Consider the following 25,954-nt stretch of genomic DNA (forward strand, 5'->3'; position numbering starts at 1 on the left):
ATTGATTCCATGGAGCTCCAAACTTAGCCATGGTCGGGGAGGTCAAGATGCATCTGACTCCATTTCTTCTCTCCTTTGTCCCCCAAGGCAAATATAAACAATTCAGAACATGGCAAATAGAAGGGATGTGTTTAAGTGTGTCTTGAAGCAAATATTGGTACCCAAATAAAAACAAAGTTATACAAATGAATTTTCTAATCGGTGGGACTTTGTTGTTTTGTTTTGTTTTGTTTTTGTCCAACAACATCACCTTACCTACTTTTTTATACTTAACCCACGATAGTTATCCTTTTTCTCAGTTTTCATATTTAAGAAACAAAAGTCAAAATCTGGTTTCCTTTTAAGAGGACTTAAGCATCTTAATTCTTTCTTTTTCATTTGGACTATTTTCTTTTAGTGATGGTTTTTCTTTTTAAAATTGCTGTCACTTTCCAATGATTTCTCTTCCATTCTCTCCACCCCCTCCCTTTCATAACAAAGAGCAGAGCTAAGGAAAACAAACTTACTCATTAGGCATACATGATAGCATTTGCCTCATTCCACATCTGTAAGACCACCAGAGCAGAGAGGCATGCTTAAGTAAGTCAGCATTCTAAACACAATTTGTTACTTCTATCCATAAGAATACTGAAGCTATGTGGCATGGCTTAAAAAAAATTTTTTTTAAAAAGAATTAGGGATCAGGACAGAAGAGAAAAAAGAACAGTGATGTATAGCTCAGTTTGAATGAGTTTTCTTGGCAGTTTGGGACTGATAAAAGTCTCCTTGGCAGACCACAATGCACAAACATTCTTGTTACCCATCTGAGAGCTGTGTTGAAAGCAATTGAATATGGTAGGATTAAAAGGGGATCCAGAATGTCTTCATCTTTTGTATGCTAATTTGAAGTAGTTATACTTTCAAACCTATTCATTAGTGACCATTTGATAGGCATGCCAGATGTGGCAGACATCTCTGTAGGGACTCATCTTCTCTAGATTCTAGAATAATAGCTATATGTAGAATAGTACATAGCTCTCTAGATAGTTATGTAGATATATCTATCTATAATAAATGTAATACATTTATGTGTATATGAGGATGGCAATGTACAAGGAAGACCAGAAGCATTTAGAATGCATTGGATAATGATAGAAAACCATTATCTTGTCAATTCTTTTTTTTTTTTTAATTTTTTTATTTTTTAAAGTGAGGCAATTGGGGTTAAGTGACTTGCCCAGGGTCACACAGCTAGTAAGTGTTAAGTGTCTGAGGCCGGATTTGAACTCAGGTACTCCTGACTCCAGGGCCAGTGCTCTATCCACTGCACCACCTAGCTGCCCCTATCTTGTCAATTCTTAAACATGAGTAATGGAATCAGGAAGATCAACCTCCCTAAGGCTTAGTTTCCCCATCTGTAAAATAGAGGGAGAGGTAATACTTGTAACACTTCCTTCACAGGGCTGTTGTGAAGAGCAAATAAGAATGTATGTAAAGTGCTTTGAAAACCTTAAAAGCAATATATAAGTGTAAGCTGTAGAGTACCCTAGTAGAGTGGCAGAGTGAATAAAGCACTGACCACAAGTCCAAGGAAATCTGGGTCAAATTCTGTCTCTGAAACATACATGCTATGTGATCTTGGAGAAGTCATTTAACTTTTCCGAGTTCTAAGCATCTTTCTAAGTTGTAGCAAAGGTGCTGACCTACATTAGTAGAGGGAATCTCTTGGCATACCAATGACATCAAAGGTTCAATCTCTATCCCCACCCTACTATTGTTTGATAAATGTGATTCATCCCTCTGCTGATGCTGATTGCAACTCCTCTATTCCCTAGTACTTATGATTTTCTTTATGAGTTGCTATGGCCAAAACATTTAATAACCTGTTGGTCAACCTTTCAAGTGATGAATATTTGTATTCAACAAGGCTGATTCTTAGATAGCAGACATGTTATCTGCCACTAAGCCAATTCTCAAAGCCCTTCCAGCTCAGGAGGCCCTGACAAGGTTTGTGTGCCTCTGGCCATAGCTTTTGTTGTTGTTTTTGTTGTTTTTTTGAAGGCAATTGGGGTTAAGTGACTTGCCTAGGGTCACACAGCCAGTAAGTGTAAAGTGTCCGAGGCCGGATTTGAACTCAGGTCCTCCTGAATCCAGGGCCAGTGCTCTATCCACTGTGCCACCTACCTGCCCCCATAGCTTTTGAAAATCCCACAATACAATGAGGTTGCCTGGAAGAATTTCAGTAGAGACAGTTCACATTACCTAATTGATTCTAATCTATCTGTTCAATTTCAATCTTCTCCCATTAATGGGAGAAGGTTTGGGGTGAAAGAAGAATTTGGTTCTCAACTATAATATTAACAAGTGGGAAGGGGAGAAGCAGCAATCTAGGAATCACTAAATATTTTGTTTGTTTTTAGGCAGAACCATTAGTAGTTGATCTTAAAGACCTTTTTCAAGTCATCTATAACGTCAAGAAAAAGGAAGAAGAAGACAAGAAAAAGGCAAGTACTAGAGTATAATAGATTAGCAGGAATAGATAGCTTGATGAGGTTTGTTTGTTTTTTTCTTAATTACTCCAATAGTAGAGAATTTGGTTTATTATATCTGAATGTAGAGGTGGAGCCAAGATGGTAGAGAGAAGCCAACATCTGAATGTATTGCTTATCACTGAAATACTTGACTTCAATCTCTTATCAGAATAGCCACAGGCCATAGTACCATTTTAAATGTGGAGAGACTCTCAGAGACCATGGTTAGATTAAGTTCAATAAATCTGTTCTAATCTGTAACTGCATGGGGAGGTGAGGGAACACTTTTCCCCCCTTTTGGGCTGGAGTACTCCTAGGCAGGTATCTTTTCCAGATTCCTTCTCCTCTTTTAGCTAGATCAACTCTTCTGAATCCTGAGTGGTATTCAGAATCATCCCATGTATGCAAGGGTCCTATGAGCTAGGAGCACTCAGGATCTAGATTGATTCTAGAGAGCCATAGGGGTATTGCCTATCCTTCTGAGGAGCCAAGGAAACTTTGCTAGCCTATTTATGCCATGCGACAGTTATGCCAAGCTGCATGGAATTTTAAAAGCCACTTCATTTTCCTGCAGTATTAGGATGGAACAAGTGAGTTTTGGTTTTTGTCTGTTTGCTTTAAGCAGCTACTGCTAGATGAGACCAAAGTGGTAGTGCAGATTTCTGGAAAATCTAGGTATTTTAGTTAATGCAATTAACATAATTTTCCTTTTTTTTTTTTTGGTAGACTGAAGAAGCCAACAAGGCAGTTGAGGTAAACTTGTTTCTATGCTTAAATAAATAATTTGATCTAATACAAATGTTACGCTATCCCTCTCTTCTTCTAATCGAAGTAGGGTATTCTCCAATACAAAATCTAAACCTTTGTTTAGTGAGTCATTAAAATTGGGAATACACTCTTAATTAAACTATATATTTAGAGTCAGAAGAACCAAGCTCACATCTAGGCTCTGTGACCTTGGACAAGACAATGACTCCTCTGGGTTTTCTCTTCTTTCTTTTTTTTTTTTTTTAGTGAGGCAATTGGGGTTAAGTGACTTGCCCAGGGTCACACAGCTAGGAAGTGTTAAGTGTCTGAGGCCGGATTTGAACTCAGGTACTCCTGACTCCAGGGCCGGTGCTCTATCCACTGCACCACCTAGCTGCCCCTGGGTTTTCTCTTAAAAGAGGTTGGGTTAGGTTTCTCAGGGTCTCTTCCAGTTCTAACACTCTATGATCCTGTGATCTTTTCAGAATGGGAATAAAGACCTGCTGACACTTGATGACCCAGCTAGCAAAATGAAATTGGTATGTCCATGAAGTCTTATGGTTCTGCCCTAATTGTATCTACTATGTTCTATGGATAATGCTAATGTAGCCACAGAATTAACAAATCCCATTATCACTAAAAATTCAGTGTGGATATTTATTCTTCTAATATTAATGCTATTTTAAAATTCATGTAGTAACATAACAATGGTATATGTCTGAAACTAATGGTATATGTCTGAAACTAAAATTGCTTTTTTAAGGGCGTTGACCAGATGAATTTGTTTGGGGCCATGTCCACACCTCCTGACCTAAATAGTCCAACAGTAAGTATGTGGGGGGAGCATGCAGGGGAAATTTTTGCCCATAATAGCACTTAGGCCTGTAATTTAATTCAAAATACCAATAGCTAAAAGATTTGCCTTTCCTAGCAGGAAATACATCCCAAATTGCCTTATATATTTTCTAGATAAATCATAAAGACACTGTACTATCACTTGTAAGTCAAGCCAGTTGTACTTTAAAAAAAAAAGTTGTATCATCTTAACAACCTGTATTTATCACCTGAAAGATGAACTATCCAGAAACATCCACCCTTTTAGGCATTGAAAAACAAAAACAAAAACAAAACAGAGGAAGGAGCTGATTAGAACTTGTTGATTAAAAAAAATAAAATTTTAAAAATTAAAAATTAAAAAAAGAACTTGTTGATAAAACCAACTTCAACTTGAATATTCAGATGCTAGGATTCAAGATGAAGACTCCACCCTAATCTCCCCCTTTCTGTTGCCTTTTCCTACCAAATGAATTTCAATTCATTGGCTAGTTCATACTCAAAGTTTTGAAAACAAGAGCACCAAAGGAAACTTGGTACTGTAAATTAAGTTATTTTTTTTACTCCAGGCCCATTGTTTCTTTCTGTTTGTGGTGCAGATTGAGAAATTATATGATTTTTTTTTTCTTTTCTTAGTGAGGCAATTGAGGTTAAGTGACTTGCCCAGGGTCACACAGCTAGTAAGTGTTAAGTGTCTGAGGCCAGATTTGAACTCAGGTACTCCTGACTCCAGGGCCAGTGTTCTATCCACTGCGCCACCTAGCTGCCTGAAATTATATGATTCTTGATCAGTCAGCAAGCATTTATTAAGCACCTACTATATGCAAGCCTCTATGTTAAGCATTAGTAATGCAAAAAAGGCAAAAACATTGTCTCATCCTCAAGGAGCTCACATTCTAATGGGGAAACAACACATAAGCAATCTAGATACATAGAAAGATGTATATAGAAGAGATGAAAGTTCATAGCAACTCGGAAGGTGATTTTTGTTCTTGTATTCTTTCTCCTTGCCTTAAACCTCACTCATCCAAAAAGACCTCATTTAGCTATTTACAAGTAAAACCTGTGTGTGTCAATAGTTCGGTACCACCTGACTATTTGGGACCTTCCCCCTTTCACCTACACACCTCCCCTCAAATTACTATAATGTTTCTTTGCCCTATCCTTTCCCTAGTTATCCGTCAAATGTTTATTGAATATCCTTAGGTTATGTGTTAACATCTGGCTCCTTCCTCTTAAGGAATACCCAATCTAATTGATATTATAGACAAACACTATCAGTATAAGTAATGAGAGAAATATGACTAGGGCAGGCAGAGTGTGTGTAAAAGTTGGGGAGGGAGGGAGTGTGTGGAGGAGGGACCAGTTGGCAGAAGGTTCTTTGAGAAATTGAGTCTCGAGCTGCCTGTGAAAACAAGGCAGGAAATACAATGGGAGATGACAAAAGACACTTCTTTGAGAGTGGCATCTGGAGCAAATGCTCTCTGCCTAGAGCCCTAGCCCAGCTTTTATCAGTTTCTCAAGGCAAAGCCTGGCTCTTTAACAAAGCCTTTCCTTATGAGCCTTGTCAGAAGAGCTCTTCTCAGAAAAAAGTTCTCATTTCTATCTCACTTTGAGGTTTACAGAGCAGTTCCTATGAAATAAAAAAAAGGGGTGGGGGGAGGCACTTTTTTCCACACTGATGAATGAGAACAATGGTATAGACTGTTTCAAGTGGTAGATAATGCAGATATTCTTATTTTCTGTGACATAGGTAGGAAAAGTATCCAAAATTCACAGATGAGGAAACTGGGTCTCACATTAACTTGGCCAGATTCACTCACCTAATCGGTATCTCTGTCATGTTCAATAGAAGTTAAGGTTCCTCCTATTCTTCCACATTGCCTCTCCTCTGAAATGGCATCACATTGAATAGCACTGTAAGATTGAACAATGTATAAACCATGAGAGGCAGCATGGATACTGGAGAGAGAGCTTGCTTCAGAGCCAGGAAGACCTGGATGCGAGTCTTGCCTCTGTATGACCCTGGGCATGTCATTTCACTTCTGTACCCTGGGCCACTCTCTAAGACTATAAATAACAGAAAATTACATTAGTATATATAGTTTTCTTATCCAGGAGTTTCCCTGTAGTAATGAAAACACTGGTTCAATATAGGAATTTATAGACATGTCTTAGTCCTTGCTTCTAGATAAACACCCTTGAGTTCTATTTCTCCATGTCTCACAGCTTTTAGTAGAGGTATACGTACAGGTGTAGAGTTGTTTAAAATACTCAGTAAATGAGGGTAGGCAGAATGTAGGGTCCCATAGAAGGTGAACTTGGCTAGGAAGGGACTGCACAGGCTAAAGCTGAGACATTTCACTAGAAATGACGATAGGAGAAAAATTAATTGGCAAGAGGCAAAGGAAGAATCTAGGAGAGAAAAACAGAAGTGGAAGGTTATAGGCCGAACTAAATTTAAACTAACTGCTTATAAGGAAGTAAAGTTTTATGCTAAATTCATTAATTAATTAACTCCTGACAGGTGACAGCAAGTTACTAGGCTAGAAAATCAGGGTGACACTCTGGATATGCTTTACCTCAATTTTTGTAAAGGGCTGACAGTTTAACATGCTGTTTAAGTGGACAAGGTAGAAAGCTAAAAGCAGGGAAGATTCAAAACTCAAAACAAAAGAATAGTAATGGTTTAATCCCAACTTGGAAATCAGTCTTGAGTAAAGGCTCCTGGAATCTCTGCTTGGCACTGTATTATACAGCTAGGCCCAGATCAGTGTGAACAATGATTTCTTCGAAGTGGGCATGTCATTGGAATTCACACTGCATATTGTCATTGGGCTGAAACAAGTTGTTTTACATAATTATAACTTCAAATAATGCAAATTGGAATACATGGGACCAACTAGAGAAGAATGCATTATTTGCACTAATCCAGGACCTGCTGTAGTAATGCTTATCTCCATGACTTTATTTAAAGGCAGAGGCATATTTTTTCCATATTTAAATACAGCTTAGTTTACCATCATTAAAAAAAAATAGAGATAAGGGGACAGAAATGATAGAATTGGGGGCACCTAGGTGGTGCAGTGGATAAAGCACCAGCTCTGGATTCAGGAGGACCTGAGTTCAAATCCAACCTCAGACACTTCACACTTACTAGCTGTGTGACCCTGGGCAAGTCACTTAACCCCAATTGCCTCACCAAAAAAAAAAAAGAAAGAAAGAAAGAAAGAAAAAAGAAATGATAGAATTTAGTGGCAAGATCTGGGGGGAGGGAGGATTGCTAGCTAGTGAGGAAGAAAATTTAAGAGGCTACTGGGAAGAGGGAGAGAGGGAGGAAATGAGAATTTACATAGCACATACTTTGCATCAGTCACTGTGCTCAGTGCTTTATAAATATGATCTTGTTTGATCTTCACAACAATGCTGTGGGGTAGGTGCTATTATGGTTGCCATTTTACAACTGAGGAAACTGAGGCAAATAGAGGGTATGTGACTTGCCTAGGGTCACAAATCTAGTAAGTGTCTGAGGCTGGATTTAGACTCAGATATTCCTGACTTGCCCTGTCTACTATGCCACCTAGTTGCCTCACCTTGCCTATCACAAACCAGAATTGAAGATGGTGTTCCTAGCCTTGGTGAAGCAGAAAACTAGTGGCAGAAATAATGAAGCTTACAATAAGAGAAAGAGAGAGAGAGAGAAAGTTCAGACTTGGGAATAAGCATCAAAGGTGAGATCTTCACACTCTAAAGGCAGCAATCTTTCCACAGTACCAAAATGTAAAGGTACACAAGAAGAGTTATTAGTATTAAGAGACCTGTATTGTGGGGGGCAGCTAGATGGCACAGTGGATAAAGCAACGGCCCTAGGTTCAGGAGGACCTGAGTTCAAATCCAGCCTCAGACACTTGACACTAGCTATGTGACCTTGGTCAAGCTATTGGCCCACTAAAAGAGAGAGAGAGAGAGAGAGAGAGAGAGAGAGAGCTGTGTTGAGAGAGCCAGATGACCTTGTTAAGAGATAGAGAGTTAGAGTAAGGTTTTTTTTCCACCCCTGTGTGTGAACTGTTTTGTCTGCCCCTCCCCACTTAAATGTCTCTGCCCAAAATATGCTGCTAAAGTATTTGAAAAGGGCAATCCCACTCATATAAGCTGGTTTGTGTTAGAGGGCCTGCCACTTGACACATCAAGAAAAGAACATTATGCTGGACACAAGGATTCCTGGGTCCTAGTCTATACTCACATACCTAGTTAGTGTGAAACTCTGGACAGGCAAAGTATTTGACCCCTCTAAACTTGGTCTTTGAACTGGAAAGGATTTTGGATATAAATGTCAGGATCCCTTAAATTCGATTTCTAATGACTTTAAACTTTGAGGATTGTCTCTAAAGTCTTGATGCACTACACTGAGGAGTCAGAGAGTCATGAGTTTGAATCCTACCTGAGACACTTAGTAGCTATATGAGCCTGAGTAAGTCACTTAACCTCTCAGCCTACATTTCTTTATCTACAAAATAGAAATAATAGGACCAGTCTCACAGGTTATTGTGAAGCTCAAATGAGATAAGTTTACATAACTTTCCATAAGTGTTTTGCACTTAGTTATTATTTTTAGTTGAATGAGAAGCAATAGCCTCTAGCTAAGAGAATCACAATAAAACAACACCTTATTAAGGACTCTCATGAGCCAAAGTGGGAATTGGGGGAAGAAAGGGTGTGTGTGCTGAGAGTGGGAGAGCATATTGATAGCTGGCCACTGAACTGATTGAGAAGCAACTCATTTGAGGTACGTTGCCAATGATCACCATGACACAGCTCACCTTTAAAACCATGATATTGACTAACACTGTCTCTTTTCTTTCTAAATTTGATAGGAAAGCAAAGATATCCTGTTAGTGGATCTAAACTCTGAAATCGACACCAATCAGAATTCTCTAAGAGAAAATCCCTTCTTAACCAATGGCATCACTTCCTGCTCGCTTCCTCGACCAAAGCCCCAGACACCTTTCTTGCCTGAAAATGCTTTTCCTGCCAATCTCAACTTCTTTCCCACCCCTAATCCTGACCCTTTCCGTGATGATCCTTTCACACAGCCAGACCAATCGACACCCTCTTCATTTGATTCTCCCAAATCTCCAGATCAGAAGAAAGAGAATCTGAATAGCTTCTTACCGCTCCCACTGAGTAATGGGTCTCTGAATGGCGATTTTGATTACTTTGGGCAACAGTTTGACCAGATTTCTAATCGAACTGGAAAACAGGAGGCTCAGGCAGGCCAGTGGCCCTTTGCAAGTTTGCATGTCCCTCCTGCGATAAGAACTCAGAATGGGGTACCTGAAAGAGAACAAAATGGCTTTCTTATCACATCTTCCCCCAATTTTTTTGTGGGGAGCCCTTCCAAAGGACTGTCACTACCCAACGGAATAAAGCAGGACACAGAAAATTCTGCCCAGTCCTCAACACATGACTCCATAACAATTATGCCACCTCCACAAAGTACCAAACCTGGAAGAGGCAGAAGGATTGCTAAGGTGAATTACCTTCTTCCCATATCCATTGGCAGAATGCATGTTCGGTACCAAAGGGTGGCTTAACACAAGCTTCTTCTACCCCCCTCTGCTATTGTAACTCCCAAAGTGTGGCTGTCAGAGAGAAGGTGGGACCAGTCACATCAGTTCTCCAGGAATATTTCTCTCTAATCATCCATCGTTCTTAAGCTTTCCCTTCCCCTTCCAGCAGTGTCTGTCGCCCGCTTTCCACTTGCATGCTTTGTCACTTAATATATTTAACTAAACAAGTTTTCCATTTTAATGCTGCCGGGCTTCTGTATCTCTCTCTGGTAAGTCGATCTTATCATACTATGGGGCAAGGGAAGGTTAGAGTTGGAAATGTGTTTCCACAGTGACTTGTAAAACTGGGGCTTCATTTAAAAAAAAAAATAGATGTTCATTCTAGGACTGATGAGTAGAAATCAACCCATTACTACTTTAGGTAGTAAATTCATCCTTTAGATTTGTATGTCTCCAAGCATATTGGTCTAAGTGTCTAACACAAATGCAATGGAAATGGCCTAGATCTCTTCTTGGACAAGTGTTTTCATCTATACATGCTTTTCCAGCTCTTAGGCAGACTATCTGACAAACTTGGGGGGAAATGGGATCATCTCAAATAGGCGTCAGCAAAGTAAAAACAACCACAACAACAGCAACAAAAATACAGCTAACTGGCAGTTAGACCTAAGGTATAGTTCTGGCTCTAACATTAACTTTCTGTCTGCTCATCTGTAAAGTGGGAAGATTGAATAAGCTCTTCAAGGTCCTCTCCTGCTCTGATGTTTTGTGACTTGGTTATCCAGCCTGATCTTTCTCTGCCAACTATTCTGTAGAAAAATTACTATGGTTCCAACTGTTCTCATATGGCCAACAAGAGACTTCTGGGTTTTATGAAATTTAGTCTTTCCCCTTTCTGAAAAGTGAAGGATGAGAATGGTCATAATTATTTACTAGCTTTTTCTGGTTTGTTTTTTTTTTCCCTCCCTATCCTTCCTCCTCTTACTACCACCAGTCTCCATTGAATGATATATTTGGGTCAGATCTTTTTGCTGCTCCTACCCCAGAATCCCCATGTCAGACTTCACCAACAGTCTTGCAGAACAATCCTATGGACCTCTTCAACACCAATGCTCCATCGTCAGTGGGTTCCCTGGCTGGTCTAGGTAAGTTTATCAATTTCCTGTCCCCTTTTTGTTCAAGTCTTCTAGTTATGAGAGTTCTGAAGAGTTGGAAATAGTTCTAATATTCCCAAATTGAATTTGAAAAGTGTCAAGGAAAGGTGGGGTAGGGGGAAAAGTGACTTCCCTTTCATATAGGCAAGACCTGTAAATGACTACATGTGGATTAAAAGGTATGCTGGTATCCAGAATATGAGCAGCTAGGTGGCGCCATGGTGCATGGAGTGCTGGGTCTGGAGTTAGGAAGACTCACTTTCCTGAGTTCAAATTTAACCTCAGACACTAGCTGTGTGAGGGGCTTACCCCTATTTGCCTCAGTTTCCTCATCTGTAAAATGAGCTGGAGAAGGAAATGGCAAACAGCTCCAGTATCTTTGCCAAGAAAACCCCAAATAGGGTTATGAAGAGTTGAAGACTAAAAATGACTAAACAATGACAAAAATCCAAAATAAATCCTCACTGAACTGCTGCAGAAAAGTGAAATGCTTGATTCCTTCAGGGTTATCATCATCATCATTATTAGACTGGAGTTATAATTTCTTTAACCTATAGAGCTTCCCAATGTGGAGAAACCCATTTACCAATGCAGATTGGCACCTGCTTTGTAATTTATAGTCTAAAAGAATTCCCCAGGGCATTGCATTAAAATGACTTGCCTCCATAATCACACGATCAGGTTGTAGCAGGGGTGAGACTTGAACCCAGATCTTCTTGCTTCCATTTCTGTATCCACATTTATATGATAAGTCATAAAGCCTCAAACCTTAAAATAAATAAAGTAAATTTAATTTAAAAAAAAGATAAAACTGACTTATGAGATCCTTGCCTAAAAGAGCTGATAGGTAGCTTTTTAAATTTGTGGTTTGTACAGAAGTTCCAGAGAGCTTTTGGTCCTTGGGGATGGGAAAGGGTTGAAGAACAGTAGTCATAGGCCTGAGCGGGAAAAGCCCAGTGGGTCCCAGAGAGCATCACACCTCCTTCACAATTTGCCCTGGGGCTGGCTGGCTCAGCAAGACCACTCTGAACAGCCTCCCATTATTTTCAGACTTGTTGCTAATTTCAGCCCTTTCAGCAAATGTCCACCATTGGGGGAGAGGGAAGGACTGATCTTTGCTGCTTGGCCCCTCTACAGACTCCCACAACTTAGGAGTGGGAAACTTCCAAGTAGCATTCTCCTCCCCTTTGCAGAACTTAAACCATAAATGTTGGATTTCTCTGATTCTGACACTGGCCCATCAGGTGTACCTTTCTCCTGTAGGGAAATATTTTGACACTGTCATGCTAAATCTGTTGAGTCATGTCTGTGGTAGAGAAGAGGGTGTTGCCCAGCTGCTGAATGGCTGAAGATTCTTCCTTGTGCATATTCCCTAACTTCTTCTGATTCTTCTTGATATGCAAGCAACTCTTTCTAAAGGCTCAATGATCTTTCTTGGGCTTTGTTGTTACACTCCCTCCCCCAAAATGACACTAGTAGACATTGCTGACCCCTTTACAGCAAAGAGAAAAATGCCTGCATGTCATGGCTACAATTAAATAATGTCAGAGAGCTTATTCTCTCATATCCAGGCCTTGAAGAATTTTTATAGCCAATATTTTACTAGTCAGCCTGAAAATACAGCTGGACCCTATAACTGTTCATTTATTCAAATGAAGTGAAGCGTTTTGGCAAGGTGCCCCCCTTGAGGCCTTGGGACGTACAACAGCAGAATACTGATGATTCTTCAGAGTTTGGCCACTGCTGTCGAATGAACTCTACAGTATAGGCCCTGTCCACTAGCTGTGAGCCTCCGCCAAGCCACAGAAGGTGGTAGGTCTGGCTTCCGCCCCCAGCTGGGCAATCACATCCTGTGGTGAGCATTCTGATGCTACATACAGCTGAGCCCTAGCATCAGGAAGACAGGAGACTGACCTCATATACACCTCCTTCCTTTCCCATTCCTCTGCCTTACATGCCCCCAGACACACACACACACACACACACACACACACACACACACACACACACACACACAGGCAAGATCTGGAGGACTTTCAAAATGGCCAATATAATGTCTCTTCATGTAAGTAAGTATATAATGAGGAAGGGGAAGGAGGGCTGAAGGTGGAAAAGCATTCAGCTCTTATTTTTTATAGCACTTTTCTCTTCCTCCTTGCCCCTTAACCCTCATGACCAAAGCCACAAATTTTGTTCCTAAGAGAATAAGAGTAGATAACATAAGGCTTGAGTGTTTCTGAAATGCTAACCTGTCTTTTTGTTATCCTACAATGGTTTTTTTTTTTTAATCAGATTAATAAATGTAAAGGCTAAAATTCTAGCTATACTGTCTAAAATAACTAATGAGTGGTCGCCAATAAATTATAAGTTTTAGCAAGAGTAAGACTTTTAAGCATTTATTAAGGAGAATAAGAATTTTGTAAAGAGAGAGAGAAAGGCCTAGATTCCTCTATTAAAAGGAGAGAGCATTCCTAGCTCCACTCTCTGCCAGAGTCCACAGGAAAGAGAAAGAGTCAGAGCGCCAGGCTCCCTCTTCTTCCTCCCACAAGCAAATGTCACTTCCTGACACCAAAGAAAAGACGCATGGTCTTGCCCTCAGAGACCTTCACCTCATTGCGGAGCTTTTCTACAGTAAGTCTCCAGCAGGTGGCATCATTCCAATCGTTATATGAATAATGAGCAAGAGAAAAGTCTTTAATGAAACTAAAAATGACATCAGCTCAGCTGAGTGGGTTATTCTTCCTACCATCTTTGAGTCAATCCAGTTTTTAGGCTTATGCAAAACTGCTACTTGTAGAGAATCCCAGGTTTAGAGCTGAGAGAACTCTGAGGTCAGTTCCAACTTCTTTATTTTACAGATGAGGAAATAGAAGTTAAGAAGTGTTAAGTGACTTACCCAAGGTCATACCACTATCAAGGCAAGGTTTGAACCCAACTCTTCTTGATTCCAAATACAGCACTCTATCCAACATACCCTGCTGCCTCTCATGCTAAAGAATCAACTCTTTTCTTAAGTTAAGCAATGAGAGAGTGGCTGGCTAAATAGGTGAACAGTAGAACCAATCAGTCCCCTACTAGAATCAGCCCACATTCTATAATAGCAGACTTCCCACCAAGGTTAAATTCTTAAGAAGTAAAGGAATCTTCATTTTCCTCCTTGCCCACCCTCTGGTTTTCCCAGTATCCCTCCTTTTAGTAAGTAATGTGGTCAGGAAATGTTAGTTGGAAAAACTTGTTAGAATATAGCATAAGATAGGTATTAAGTTGGTGCCCAAGAAGGAAATGCCTGAAGCACTAGAACAAACTGTGGGAGACCTCTCTAAAGGAGGGCAAGGAGGACTAATTTGGCACAATTGGAGAAATACTTTGATTCTAATGTCAAGCTTCTAGAATACCATGAGACAGACAAGTTTAATAGCTTAGATATAGATTGCGTTGAGGTTTGAGGAAAGTACCTCATAAGTACCTTTACTTCCTTCTGCCCTTCTGGTTAGAAGGCTGGAGGGCAGAGGGGGAAAAAACCCTCCCATCCCATTGTCTCCTTGTTAGAGGTCTCAAAATCCCAGCCATCTCTTCATTTGCCACCTGCTTCTCTGATTGGTTTTGATTCCACCATAATCACATCCATGCCCTATGGATATACTCATCACTAAGAAACTCACCATGGTGGATATTGCTTCACTTTGGTACTCATGCCTCATCAGTACCCTCCATTGCTTCTGCTTTTGATTGGAGGGCTACAGTATAGAGCAGAAAAATCTCCTCTCAGAGCTTCCCTTAAAAGAGGGCTGCTGAGAAACCCTGCCATCGATTCATTTCCCACCATCATCTGCCTCAACCTGGGTGCTCTCCCCCTAATTGCTTTTCAGCTTCCTTTTATCTGTTGTCTTCCCCCATTAAATTATAAATTCTTTGAGAGCAGAGACTGTCTTATTATTGTTTGTATCCCCATCACTTAGCACTGTGCTTGGCATTTAGTAGGCACTTAATAAATGTTTGTCATATCATTTTTATCTCACTATTATCCTCAGATTCCTGGACAAGTTTAGGTTGGATGATACAATGTAGAAAATTTACTTTAAAGTAGTCTTCTCTGTCTCTACGAACTGGCCAGTACCTTCAACAAGACTCCTAACGCGGTCACAATGAAAAATTTTTTTAGATCTCACTATCAACACGATGCATTAAAATTGGCAGAAACTACAAAATGGGCCCCATGGGATATGAGCACAATGAGGTTTTATGGAAATGAGCTGTCATGCACGTATGTGAATTATCTTAAAATTAAGCATTTAGTGTGGTGGCTAGCCTGGCTTTGTGTATGGGCATTGTTAAATTGCATTTGTGCGACAAGGGTGTCCATTTACTGCTATGTTTAGGGACATAAGAAAACTATCAGAGCTTATCAGTTGATGACTTAATTCTTCTATCTTTGACATTTCTCATTTGGTGAAATTTAATATTTTTCCTCTTTATTCCTTAGGTGGCTTACCAGCAACAACACCTCAGACAGGACCGTGGAACCCACCATCACTAGTTTTCAACCAGTCCACCTCAGTACCCATGATGAGTTCTCAACCTTCAGGATTCAGTCAGCCTCTTGCCTTTAGTACAAACCCAACAGTCTCAGGCTGGGATCAGCCAACATCCTTTGGAACCTCAACATCACCTTCATCCCCTCTGTGGGGCTCAACCACCAGTGTGCCACCTAATACATGGCCATCACAAGCCTCTATGGGGAACCCTTTTCAGAGCAACATATTCCCAACAGCTGCCACACCTGGCCAGCAATCTTCTGTGTTAATCTCAGGCTCACCACCTCAGCCCCCTCCTAGAACTGTCCCCCAGAAGGATATCTCTTGTGATGTCTTCACTGGCTTAGACCCACTTGGGGATAAAGAAATCAAAGAAGTGAAAGAAATGTTTAAGGACATCCAGCTGAGGCAACGCCCAGCAGTGCCAGCAAGGAAGGGGGAGCAAGCATCCTCTGGGGCCTCAGGAGCCTTCTCCAGTTACTTCACTAGCAAAGTTGGAATTCCACAAGAGAGTGCAGAGCATGATGACTTAGATGCTAATCAGTTGTTGGCCAAGATAAATGGTAAGGTGTTTTCTCCTAACAACCTTGACCAAGGTAATCAGGTTCAGAAGAACCCAGTGCTAGCTTCTTTCTCATTTCATTGACCATCCAATAGCTCCATTAAAAGTTTAACTACTGGGGCAGCTAGGTGGCACAATGGATAGAGCACTCCTGGAGTCAGGAGTACCTGAGTTCAAATCTGGCCTCAGACACTTAACACTTACTAGCTGTGTGACCCTGGGCAAGTCACTTAACCCCAATAGCCTCACTAAAAAAATAAAAGTTTAACTAATGATGTCTTGAAATATGTTAATGAATGAGTGTTATCTTTGGGGGGAAAAACTTGCCTGCCATTGCCCCCTAGTGACAAGTGTCTTAGCATTGGTCATACCAACCTTCAGAAGTACTAGAGACAGTGCCAGTGTTCTCCAGACTGGTTACCAGTATATGATCAGCAAGTAGTTCTCTTTCAACTTTTCCAATGCCTCTACCTTAAACAGCTTTGAAAGAGATCTTAAAAGCCTCTATTTCATAATAATTAGGAGTCCCTTCATTTTTATTCCATAGATGGGAGGGGAGGAGGAGTAAAGTAGAAGGAGGAAGGGAAGGAATAAGCATTTATTGAGAGCCAACTATGTGCCAAACATTGTTCTAAGCAGAAAAGCAGATCTATAAACTCATCAGTCTAGGGAACTGCCTGTATGGATGAAGAACTCATCTGTAACATAGTATTAATGACTTAACATAGTCTCATTTACTGAGAGGTTTAATTAACTTGCCAGTCAGACAGCCAGTAGATGTCAGAGGCAGGATTTGAACCCGCATTTTCCTGAATGCAAGGCTGACCTTCTATATGTGATATTATATTTGGATTCCTTAACTCCCTCACAATTCTAAGAGACAGTATGTAAGTGCTTTTATCAAATCAAATGAGATTAATATTTATAATATTTATAAAACGATTAGTACAGTGTCTACAACATAGTAGACACAATAAATGCTTGTTCTCCTTTATCTCACTAAGGCAAACGTTATCAGGGAGACTATTTAGACGAGAAGCCAGTCTACTAAGTGGCACACTTTGGATTTTTGTGCTTTCTTTTTCTTTTTTAAGAAGTTCCAAAGCCAGCTCCCAGGCAAAGCACTCCATTAGCTTCCAAGCCAGTGGAAAGCTCATTTGAGAACCTTTTTGCAAAAGATCTTTTCCGTTCTCCATCGCAAGCACCCGTAAGTATGATTACTGGGAGAGAAACCAGATAAACTGACAAATTATTATTCCAAGGTACTAATGTGCATGCCTTTTAAAATTGGTAGGAGCAGATTATTTCATTTTAATTTCTAGTTAATCTCACTTCAATTCTTAATTCATAAAGTAAAATTGGTAGGATCCGGTTGTTCCATTTTAATTTTCAGTTAATCTCATTTTTAGTTCTTGATTCATAAATAAAGTAATATTTTTGTCACACACACAAAAAGATAGAAAATTCCACTTTGAGAACTGTATTCATCTTTGGCACATTGTTTCCCCTAGAGAAAGCCCTCTTCCAAAGGTATTCACATGCCTTCAACTATTGTAGTTGGGCAAAAATGGATACCTTCAAGTTAGTTGCCTGTCTTTAGAAGCATTTATTATATGACTCAAAATCTGACTTTAAATGCTTTGCCAGGAGAAACTCAAAAGCTGTAATTCTACCTTAAAAGACAATTTCTTAATATGATCACCTTAATGGCAACAAATTATAGAAATTACACCAAGTACTATGTTTAGAAAGCAAACTTCCTTTGTTAGAAGCTTGTGTTTTCACTTGGATCTAATTATTCAGCGTCATCACTTTCATATCCACAGAGTTCAGTTGAACTCAGAGCCGTAGTCTCCAAACTATTTTCATACACAGCTCTGTAACCCAACCATACTTCTAAAAAAGAATTCCAGAGATAGCCTGAACTTTTCATTCATTAATAATTAATAATAGTTAAGTTTAAGACTACTTATGGATAAGAAATAGATCTATATTTATAGATAAGACTATTTATAAGTTTCCAATTGATTTTATATCTCCATAGACTGTGTCTCATCAGCCAACATCTTCTCATCTATATGGGGATCCTTTTGGAAATCGATTTGCATAAGTTCTGTAAGTAGAAGGTCTTATCAAGTTAATTGTCTGAGGGGAAATTAAATTTAGAAGAGAAGTTAAGTGCCCCTTTCATGCAGGTGACTTAGACCTGGGTTTCCATTCTTAAAACAGTAACACATTGTTAAGAAGGATAGGTGGACTTTAAAATTATAGGTATCTGGGGCAGCTAGATGGCGCAGTGCATAGAGCACTGGCCCTGGAGTCAGGAGTACCTGAGTTCAAATCTGGCCTCAGACACTTAACACTCACACCTTGGGGGAGTCACTTAAACTCTGAGGACTTCAGTTTTCTCATCTGTGGAATGGAAGAGTTAGACTAAAAGTGCCTCAGTGGTCCCTTCCATCTCTAAATCTATGATTCTTTGTTGGCTAGTTTGTTTGGATGCTTCAAAACTATATAGGGATGGAGGAGGATTAAACTTTCCTTGGTTTGGCCCTGTTTGGAAGAATGGATGGAGTCCAAAGTGTAGCTCTTGGAATTTGCACTGGGCACAGAAATTCATAGTTAAGCCTCCAGCCACACAGAACAGGAAATTCAGGCTGAGGGCTAAGGGGAGACATGCTTGATTTTCCTTCTCCCCAGCTCCTGTTGTGGAGGTGTGTGTTCACATAGGTACCTGTTACATGAAAAAAGAATAGTAAATAGCTTCATCTTTGGTTTCAGGCATGACTAGCCCACACCAGTGAACTTTAAACCTATCAGATGTTGTCAGTGTATATTGTGCTTTTTATTCTTAAAATACCAAGGTGACTATTGGATAAGGGTTTGAGAGGGAAAGGGGGAGGTAAGTAGGAAGTTCTTTGTAACATATGTGGAAAATAGCTGCTAATCTACAAAATAATCAAAGCTGCTATTCTCCCAAGTTGGGCTTTTTTTGTTACTGTACCTTTTACTTGAAAGGTAGACATTGTAATGAGATTTGTTTTGTACTTCAGGCCAATTAGGAGACAGCTTAATGGACTAAAAAATGAATGTAATTTCCCAGAGAGCAGCACAGCTTACCCTCAGGGAGTGATTTTCCTTTTGGGGATGGTAGATTATTTCCCACTTGTGGCTTCTTCTTACTTAATGATATCTGAAACTGTGTTCAATTTTGTATTCCCCAAAAGCAGTCCATTTAGTCCCACTGATAGAGAAACCAATTATCATTATTTTCTGTGTATCTATAGACTGCTAACTTTTCTCTCCCATTCTTCATTAGGATTTTGGTGCATTCCCTATCTGGATGAACAAAGAGGTTGGCCACATTTGCCAAGGACAAAGCTACTAGTGGGACAACTTCTTGTCTTGCTCCAGCTTCAACATTCATTACCTTTTGCCTTATTCCTTGATGGCTTTTTTTTTTTACTTATAGAGATATCTTTTCTCTTTTTGCCCAGACATAAAGCTAAGCTTCAAAGCTGTGGCTTGAAACATAAGATGTAAGAACCTGACCTTCCAAATTTTAAAATATATGAACCCAAGAAAATTTCTCTATTGGGAGGTGAGGTTTCGAAGGAGAGTATGTCTACTGGAGTCCCCCTCCTTCACTTTCCCAAAACACTTGGCATTTCACAAAGAATAAATGCCAAATAATACCATTTAACTACACACTCCTTTGAGAACTTTTGTTTTGTTAACAAGTTTTGGAGTTATCTTCACTTAAGGTTTAGAATTTGGGTGGGGTTTTTTTCTTTCTTTTTTTTTTCAAAGACTTACAAATTCACGGTTGTAAAAGGACCAAGCATTTATTAAAAAATAAGATGACATCTTGCTTTCCATCTTCCCTCCCCTTCCCTCTAGTGATGTGATGAAGTCAACTAAAGCAAGTCCTTCAACCATTCACAAATATTAGTTGTCACATTCTACACTTCCAGACCTCACTTTTCAAAGGATGGGAACCCTTTTTGAAGTTCACTTTTGGGAAATTCTCCCTTGCAGGATTGGCTTTGGGTTGTTTTTTTTTTCCTCTGACCTAAAAGCTATAGAAAATAGTGTGTAAGCATGTTGGGGGAGGGTAGATTTTGTTTTTTCCTCTCCCCCACCCCTGAAACATTCACAGTAAGGTCTGGTTTCTAAAGTTTCATTTACTTTGGCCTAACACTATGACTTTTCCCCTTTTGTAGAGCTGACAAGAATCTGTTGGTTTATGGGTTAACAGTCTCTTTACCAAATCACAGGTCTGACACTGTGTGGGGGTCTTTTTTGGTTAAGAGAGGGTGTAGTCACTTAATCACAGTCACTCATCTAGTGGGCACGTACTTCTCTTCCTTAACCGAATCTGAGGCCACTTTCTTGAATTCAAGCTCCAGAATGCAGACCTTTTGATAACATTTTTCAGTGAGCCCATTAGAAGTTTACTCATCATGGAGGTATTTATTGTACCCTGAAGGTCAGTCCATTTATTGAATGAAGTGATTGACCCAAATTGCCTCTGGAGTTTTGGGTGGTTACATTGGACCCTTTAAAGTAACTAGGGAACTTTTTTCAAACAGACTAGGGATTAATAAAGACAAAAAATGGATGAAAGATGTCCAGAACCTTGAAATGTCTGAAGATATTGATTATAACCATGGTCATACTGACCTTTTTTTTTTCTCTTTTTGAAAAACCAAAAACGAACTTGAACACTTTCCCAGTATATTTTGTATCTCTACTTTTAGCACAATTATGAAAGTGAATTTTTGCCAAAATGAGTTTTGTATTGTGTGTGTGTTATTGTTATTGCTTGTCTTTGACCCTTAACTCTCAGGTTTTGTGGGTGTTAAACATTCACATTCAATGTTAATTTTGGGTGGAGGAAAAGGATACCTGTCTGCAGTGTCAACTAGCTGGTAGACTCATGCACCTCTATTGATTTAACCCTAAGCCCTAAATCATTGTCTAAGGTAAAGTTAGGGTGACGTGTCTAACGGTGATAGCTGATCAATGTATAGGCTTAACCTTTCTGTCTGGCTTTCTGCTCAACCATTTATAAATATGAACTTGAAATAGTATCTTAATGTCCAAATACCTAAACTTGTGCTAAAACTGGAGACAATTACTTGTAGGTAACTGGGATTTTTGAAAGTAATTTCTTGAAACTGAATTTCAGCCACACATGTCCTGTACAGATCTATTTTTCTCCTGTGCACTTTTCTGTAATGCAAATAAAGCTATGAATTTACTCCATCTCAATAAACTGGAAATGCAGAACTGTGTCTGTCTTATCCATTTGTTTCATCTTCCTGAAGACCAGTTCAGATAACTTGTGGGGTGTTTTGTATTTTAAGGTGGGGCTAAAAGAAGATAAAGGTGGGTGAAAATCAGTGGTGCTTACTTTTTTTTCAAAGCTAGTTCATCTCACCCCGATTTTTCCCATTGCCCATCCTCCAATGAGGAATGGAGGTAGATACTAAAATGAATCCAAATTATGCCCCAAATTCTCCCAATTAGGATTTGCTGCACTGTGGGGGATCTTGGGTTGTGTATGGAGAGTTAGCCTCTGTGTCAGGAAGGCCTAGAGTCAGTTCTCCCCTATGATATAATGTTAACATATTGGTCCTTCATACAACTCCATCAGGTTCTAAGTTGCAGAACAATTAGGCAGCTAGATAGTATAGTAGATAGTATAATAGCAGTAGACTTGGAGCCAGGATGACCTGAGTTCAAATCCAGGCTCAGACCTTTACTAGCAAATGTGACTCTGGGCAAGTCACTTAACCTCAGTTTCCTCTTTTGTAAAATGAGGATGATAATACTAATATCCCCCTTGAAGGGGTGTGTCAAATTGAGATAATAGCTGGCAGCTAGGTGATGCAGTGAATAGAATGCTGGGCCTGAAGTCAGAAAGATTCATCTTCCTGAGTTCAAAATCTGCTTCAGGGGCAGCTAGGTGGCACAGTGGATAGAGCACCGGCCCTGGAGTCAGGAGTATCTGAGTTCAAATCCGGCCTCAGACACTTAACACTTACTAGCTGTGTGCCCCTGGGCAAGTCACTTAACCCCAATTGCCTCACTTAAAAAAAAAAAAAACCTGCTTCAGACACTTACTAGTTGTGTGACCCTGGGCAAGTCACTTCACCACTATTGCCTCCCCCCAAACAAATATGATAATAATAGCTAACATTTGTAAAGCACCTACTAGGCACTGTGCTAAGTGTTTTGTTGTATTTCAGTCTTGTCTGACCCTTTGTGACCCCATTTGAGGGTTTTTTGAGTGGTTTGCCATTTCCTTTTCTAATTCATTTTACAGATAAGGAACTGAGACAAATAGGGTTAAGTGATGTTCCTAAGGTTACACAACTAATACTTGTCCAAGGCAGGATTTGAACTCAGGAAAATGAGTCGCTCTATCCACTGTGCTGCCTAGCTGCCCTCTAAATCTCAGTTTGACACAACACTGCTAGGAAGGGTCTATCATTCTTCCCATTTTACAGAAGAGGAAACTGAAGTTAAGTAATTCGTCCAGTCTCACAGAACTTGTAAGCATCTAAGGTCTCATCTGAACTCAGGTCTTCCTAACTCTGTGCCAGCACTCTATGCACAGCCACACCTAGCTGCCTTAGCCTGATTCCTCTTAATCTCTCCCATGCTACAGCGTCTGGTTGTTTTCCAGAGCCAAGCAGGAAAAAATGTTTGGGCAAGTCTTGGCTCTACAGACAAGTTCAACTACTTTTATCGCAAGAGCACCATACAATGAGGCAAACTGGGGAGGAAGGAGAAACTATTTCAGAACAAACTAACCTAAAGTTAAAGTTACTGAAGGTAGGCATGGTCACCTCTGGTTACTGCCAGCCCTTCACTCACTTCCTGCAGTTTTCCCTTCTCTACCCCGCCCTCCTTCCTCCACCCTGATGTCAGGAGGTAAGAATGCAGAGAAATAGCTCACACTTGGAGACTGTATTACTTCCCAGTACTGAAGAAACAGCTGTACCTGAACTATGAGGTTTGAGAAGTAATTCTCTGTTGTGCAAAATCTCTGTGCAATATATAGATGCTTTGGGGAAGAGGGGGAGGGAGCAGGGAGGCAGGGAGACAACCACTTCCAACAGGCTGCCTATTTCAGTCTTCTTACTTAACCTTTTCCCATCTCTCTCCAAGAAAGTTTAACCTTCATGTTTATATCAGTGTTATGAAGAGCAAGGACTTTTAATGAAGTGGAAACCACCTGCTGCTAACTAACCGAGGAGTAGAAAGAAATGCTTACTCAAGCAGATTTGCCAAGAGTGGGAAAGAGGGAGGGGAAAATAAGGGCATAACGACCTTGTCTTTGACTGGACACTCCACACTGGAAGTTATTTACTTTCCAACATCATTCTCATCTGTGTCGATTGGAACAGTGGCCATTTTGTTCATGACAGTGCTTCCTTTTTAGACAGTAAGAAAACATGAACTACAAAGCAGAAACACATGAGGAAACACATTTTTATTTGTTAAAAATATATACATATAAAACTAAAAGTTACCATAATGTGTGACAGTGAAATACAAGAGGCTTTCATGATCAATTCAAAACTAAAGCAAGGATTCCCCTTTCCTTCTGTAAATAAAAGCCACAGTTCTGAAAATAGTAACAATAGCAATAAGACCAGGGAAGAAATTAAAGGCATAATTACAGGCCAAAAAAAAACCCCGAGTACCTTTTGCTGCTGACATAGTTTACCTAGAAAATCCTAGAGAATCTAAAAAACAAAAACAAAAAACACCTCACTCCAACTGAAACAATAGCTTTAATAAAGTGGAAGAATACAAAATAAACCCACAAAAAGCCATGGTATTTCTACCTAACAACAAAATGCAGGAGTAGATAATCAAAAGAGAATCCGCATTCAAAACAACAAAATGCATAAAGTATCTGGGAGTAAATCTGCCATTGAACACTCAAAATACAATGATAAAAAGACCTTTAAAGTAATAAAGCATGATCTAACTAGTGTTCGTTTGTTGCCAATATAATAAAAATGACAATATAACCCAGATTAATTTACAGATTTAAGGATAAATATATCAAACTACCAAGACAATACTTGTTAGAGCTATGCAAAGTAATAAAATTAATTTGGAAGAATAAAAGCTCTAAAATTTCCTAATGGAAGAGGGAGAAAGAATGAAGAAAGGAAAAGCCCTTCCAACACCTCAAATTTAAGTCTTTAACCACAAAAAGTATTTGGTACTGGTTACAAATAGAATAGTAGATCCATGGAACAGACTGAATAAGGAAGAATCAGAAGCAATTCAATAATCCAGAATTCAATGAACCTAAGTACATAAATTACTTGCAGATTCCAAATTTGACCCAAGTTACTGGGAAAACTGAAAAGAAATTTGGCAGGAATTAGATTTAGGCAAACATCTTGCACTATATTACACAATAAGCCTAAAAAAGATTTGACCTGAATAGCAAAATTAGAAGAGAATCAGATCTGGTATCATTCACAGCAATAGTTGGGGGAAATTATTAAACAGACAAGGAATAGTAGTGATCATGAAAGATAAAATAGATAATTTCAGTTATCTGAAATGGAAAGGCTTTTACACAAACAAAATCAATGCAACTAGGTTAAGAAGGGAAGTGAATGGAGGGAAATTTTTCATCAAATACCTTATAAGGATCTGATATATAAGATTTATAAGAGACTAATACAAATATATGAAAGTAAAAGCCATCCCCCCAGTGAATAAATAGACAAAGGATACAAACAATTCTTATAAGAATAATTGTGAAGTATTAACAACTATAAGAAATATCCTTGGGGCAGCTAGGTGGCACAGCGGATAAAGCACAAGCCCTGGATTCAGGAGGACCTGACTTCAAATCTGGCCTCAGACACTTAACAATTACTAGCTGTGTGACCCTGGGCAAGTCACTTAACCCCAATTGCCTCACAAAAAACAAACAAGAAATATCCTTATAAATCACTAATAGGAGAAACACAAGTTTAAAAAAACACACACCTCTGAAGTTTCACCTGTAAAGTTTCTTTCTTTTTTGGGGGGGGGGGGTAGGGCAATGAGGGTTAAGTGACTTTCCCAAGGTCACACAGCTAATAAGTGTCAAGTGTCTGAGGTCAGATTTGAACTCAGGTCCTCCTGAATCCAGAACTGGTGCTTTATCCACTGTGCCACCTAGCTGCCCCTGGTTGGTATCTTTTTTTTTTAATGTTTCAAAATACCTTGATGTGGTTAGAACAATCATCTATTAATAACACTGTCCTGTAGTACTACTGTTGTCTAGTCCTTTCAGTTGTGTCTAATTCTAATGAACCCATATGGGATTTTCTTGGCAAAGGTACTGGAGTAGCTTACCACTTCCTTCTCCATGTAATTTTATAGATTAGGAAACTGAGGCAAACAGGGTTAAGTGACTTGTCCAAGGTCACACAGCCAGTAAGTGTCTGAGGCCAGATTTGAGCTCAGGAAGAAGAATCTTCATGACTTCAGGCCCACCATTCTATGCACTATGACCCCACCTAGTTGCCCGCCTGTAGAATGAACAAACAATCCCTTATAATAATATCCCAACTCTGCCACTTGCTACCTATATGACTTTGGGTCAGTGACTATACTTATTGGAGCTTATTTCTTCATCTTTAAAATGAAGGAATTAGACTAGAAATAACTTCTAAGGTTCCCCGTAGCTCTAAATCTATGCTCCATCGATCTGTTATGAGGCAGCTAGGTGGTTCAGTGGATAGAACAATGGACCTAGAGCTCATATCCAGCCTCAAACACTTGCTAGTTGTATGATCCTGGGCAAGTCACAACTTCTTTTTTATAATGTACAGCTTGTTGTTTTTTTTTTCCATTTTACACTATTGCTGTTATTTTGTATACAATGCATTTCACTCTGCTTCAGTTCATGTAGGTCTTTCCAGGTTTTTCTAATAGTATCCTGTTCATCATACCCTAAATAATGTACCTTAAACTTGACAAAGAATTTTCTTCGTATTAGCCCAGCAAAGTC

General features: G+C 39.5%; 1 protein-coding gene across 4 annotated transcripts in view; it reads left to right on the top strand.

Moving 5' to 3' along the window:
- DAB2 (DAB adaptor protein 2) overlaps positions 1-21,198 on the top strand; it is a 71,772-nt gene extending 50,574 nt beyond the window's left edge. For 2 of the 4 annotated variants that reach the window (XM_043976737.1, XM_043976736.1), the window contains 10 exons: positions 2,400-2,483; positions 3,237-3,263; positions 3,743-3,796; positions 4,021-4,083; positions 8,966-9,622; positions 10,656-10,806; positions 15,299-15,913; positions 17,007-17,119; positions 17,957-18,027; positions 19,232-21,198. In XM_043976737.1, the coding sequence (XP_043832672.1) occupies positions 2,400-2,483; positions 3,237-3,263; positions 3,743-3,796; positions 4,021-4,083; positions 8,966-9,622; positions 10,656-10,806; positions 15,299-15,913; positions 17,007-17,119; positions 17,957-18,022 (1,830 nt within the window). In that variant the 3' untranslated portion in view covers positions 18,023-18,027; positions 19,232-21,198. Of the gene's footprint in view, positions 1-2,399; positions 2,484-3,236; positions 3,264-3,742; positions 3,797-4,020; positions 4,084-8,965; positions 9,623-10,655; positions 10,807-15,298; positions 15,914-16,916; positions 17,120-17,956; positions 18,028-19,231 lie in introns of those variants that run through there. The other 2 variants (XM_043976738.1, XM_043976739.1) reach the window with 2 other exon arrangements.
- Positions 21,199-25,954: the final 4,756 nt, after the last annotated feature.

The sequence above is a fragment of the Dromiciops gliroides genome, chromosome 1 (genome assembly GCF_019393635.1).
Source record: "Dromiciops gliroides isolate mDroGli1 chromosome 1, mDroGli1.pri, whole genome shotgun sequence".
Taxonomy (NCBI): domain Eukaryota; kingdom Metazoa; phylum Chordata; class Mammalia; order Microbiotheria; family Microbiotheriidae; genus Dromiciops; species Dromiciops gliroides.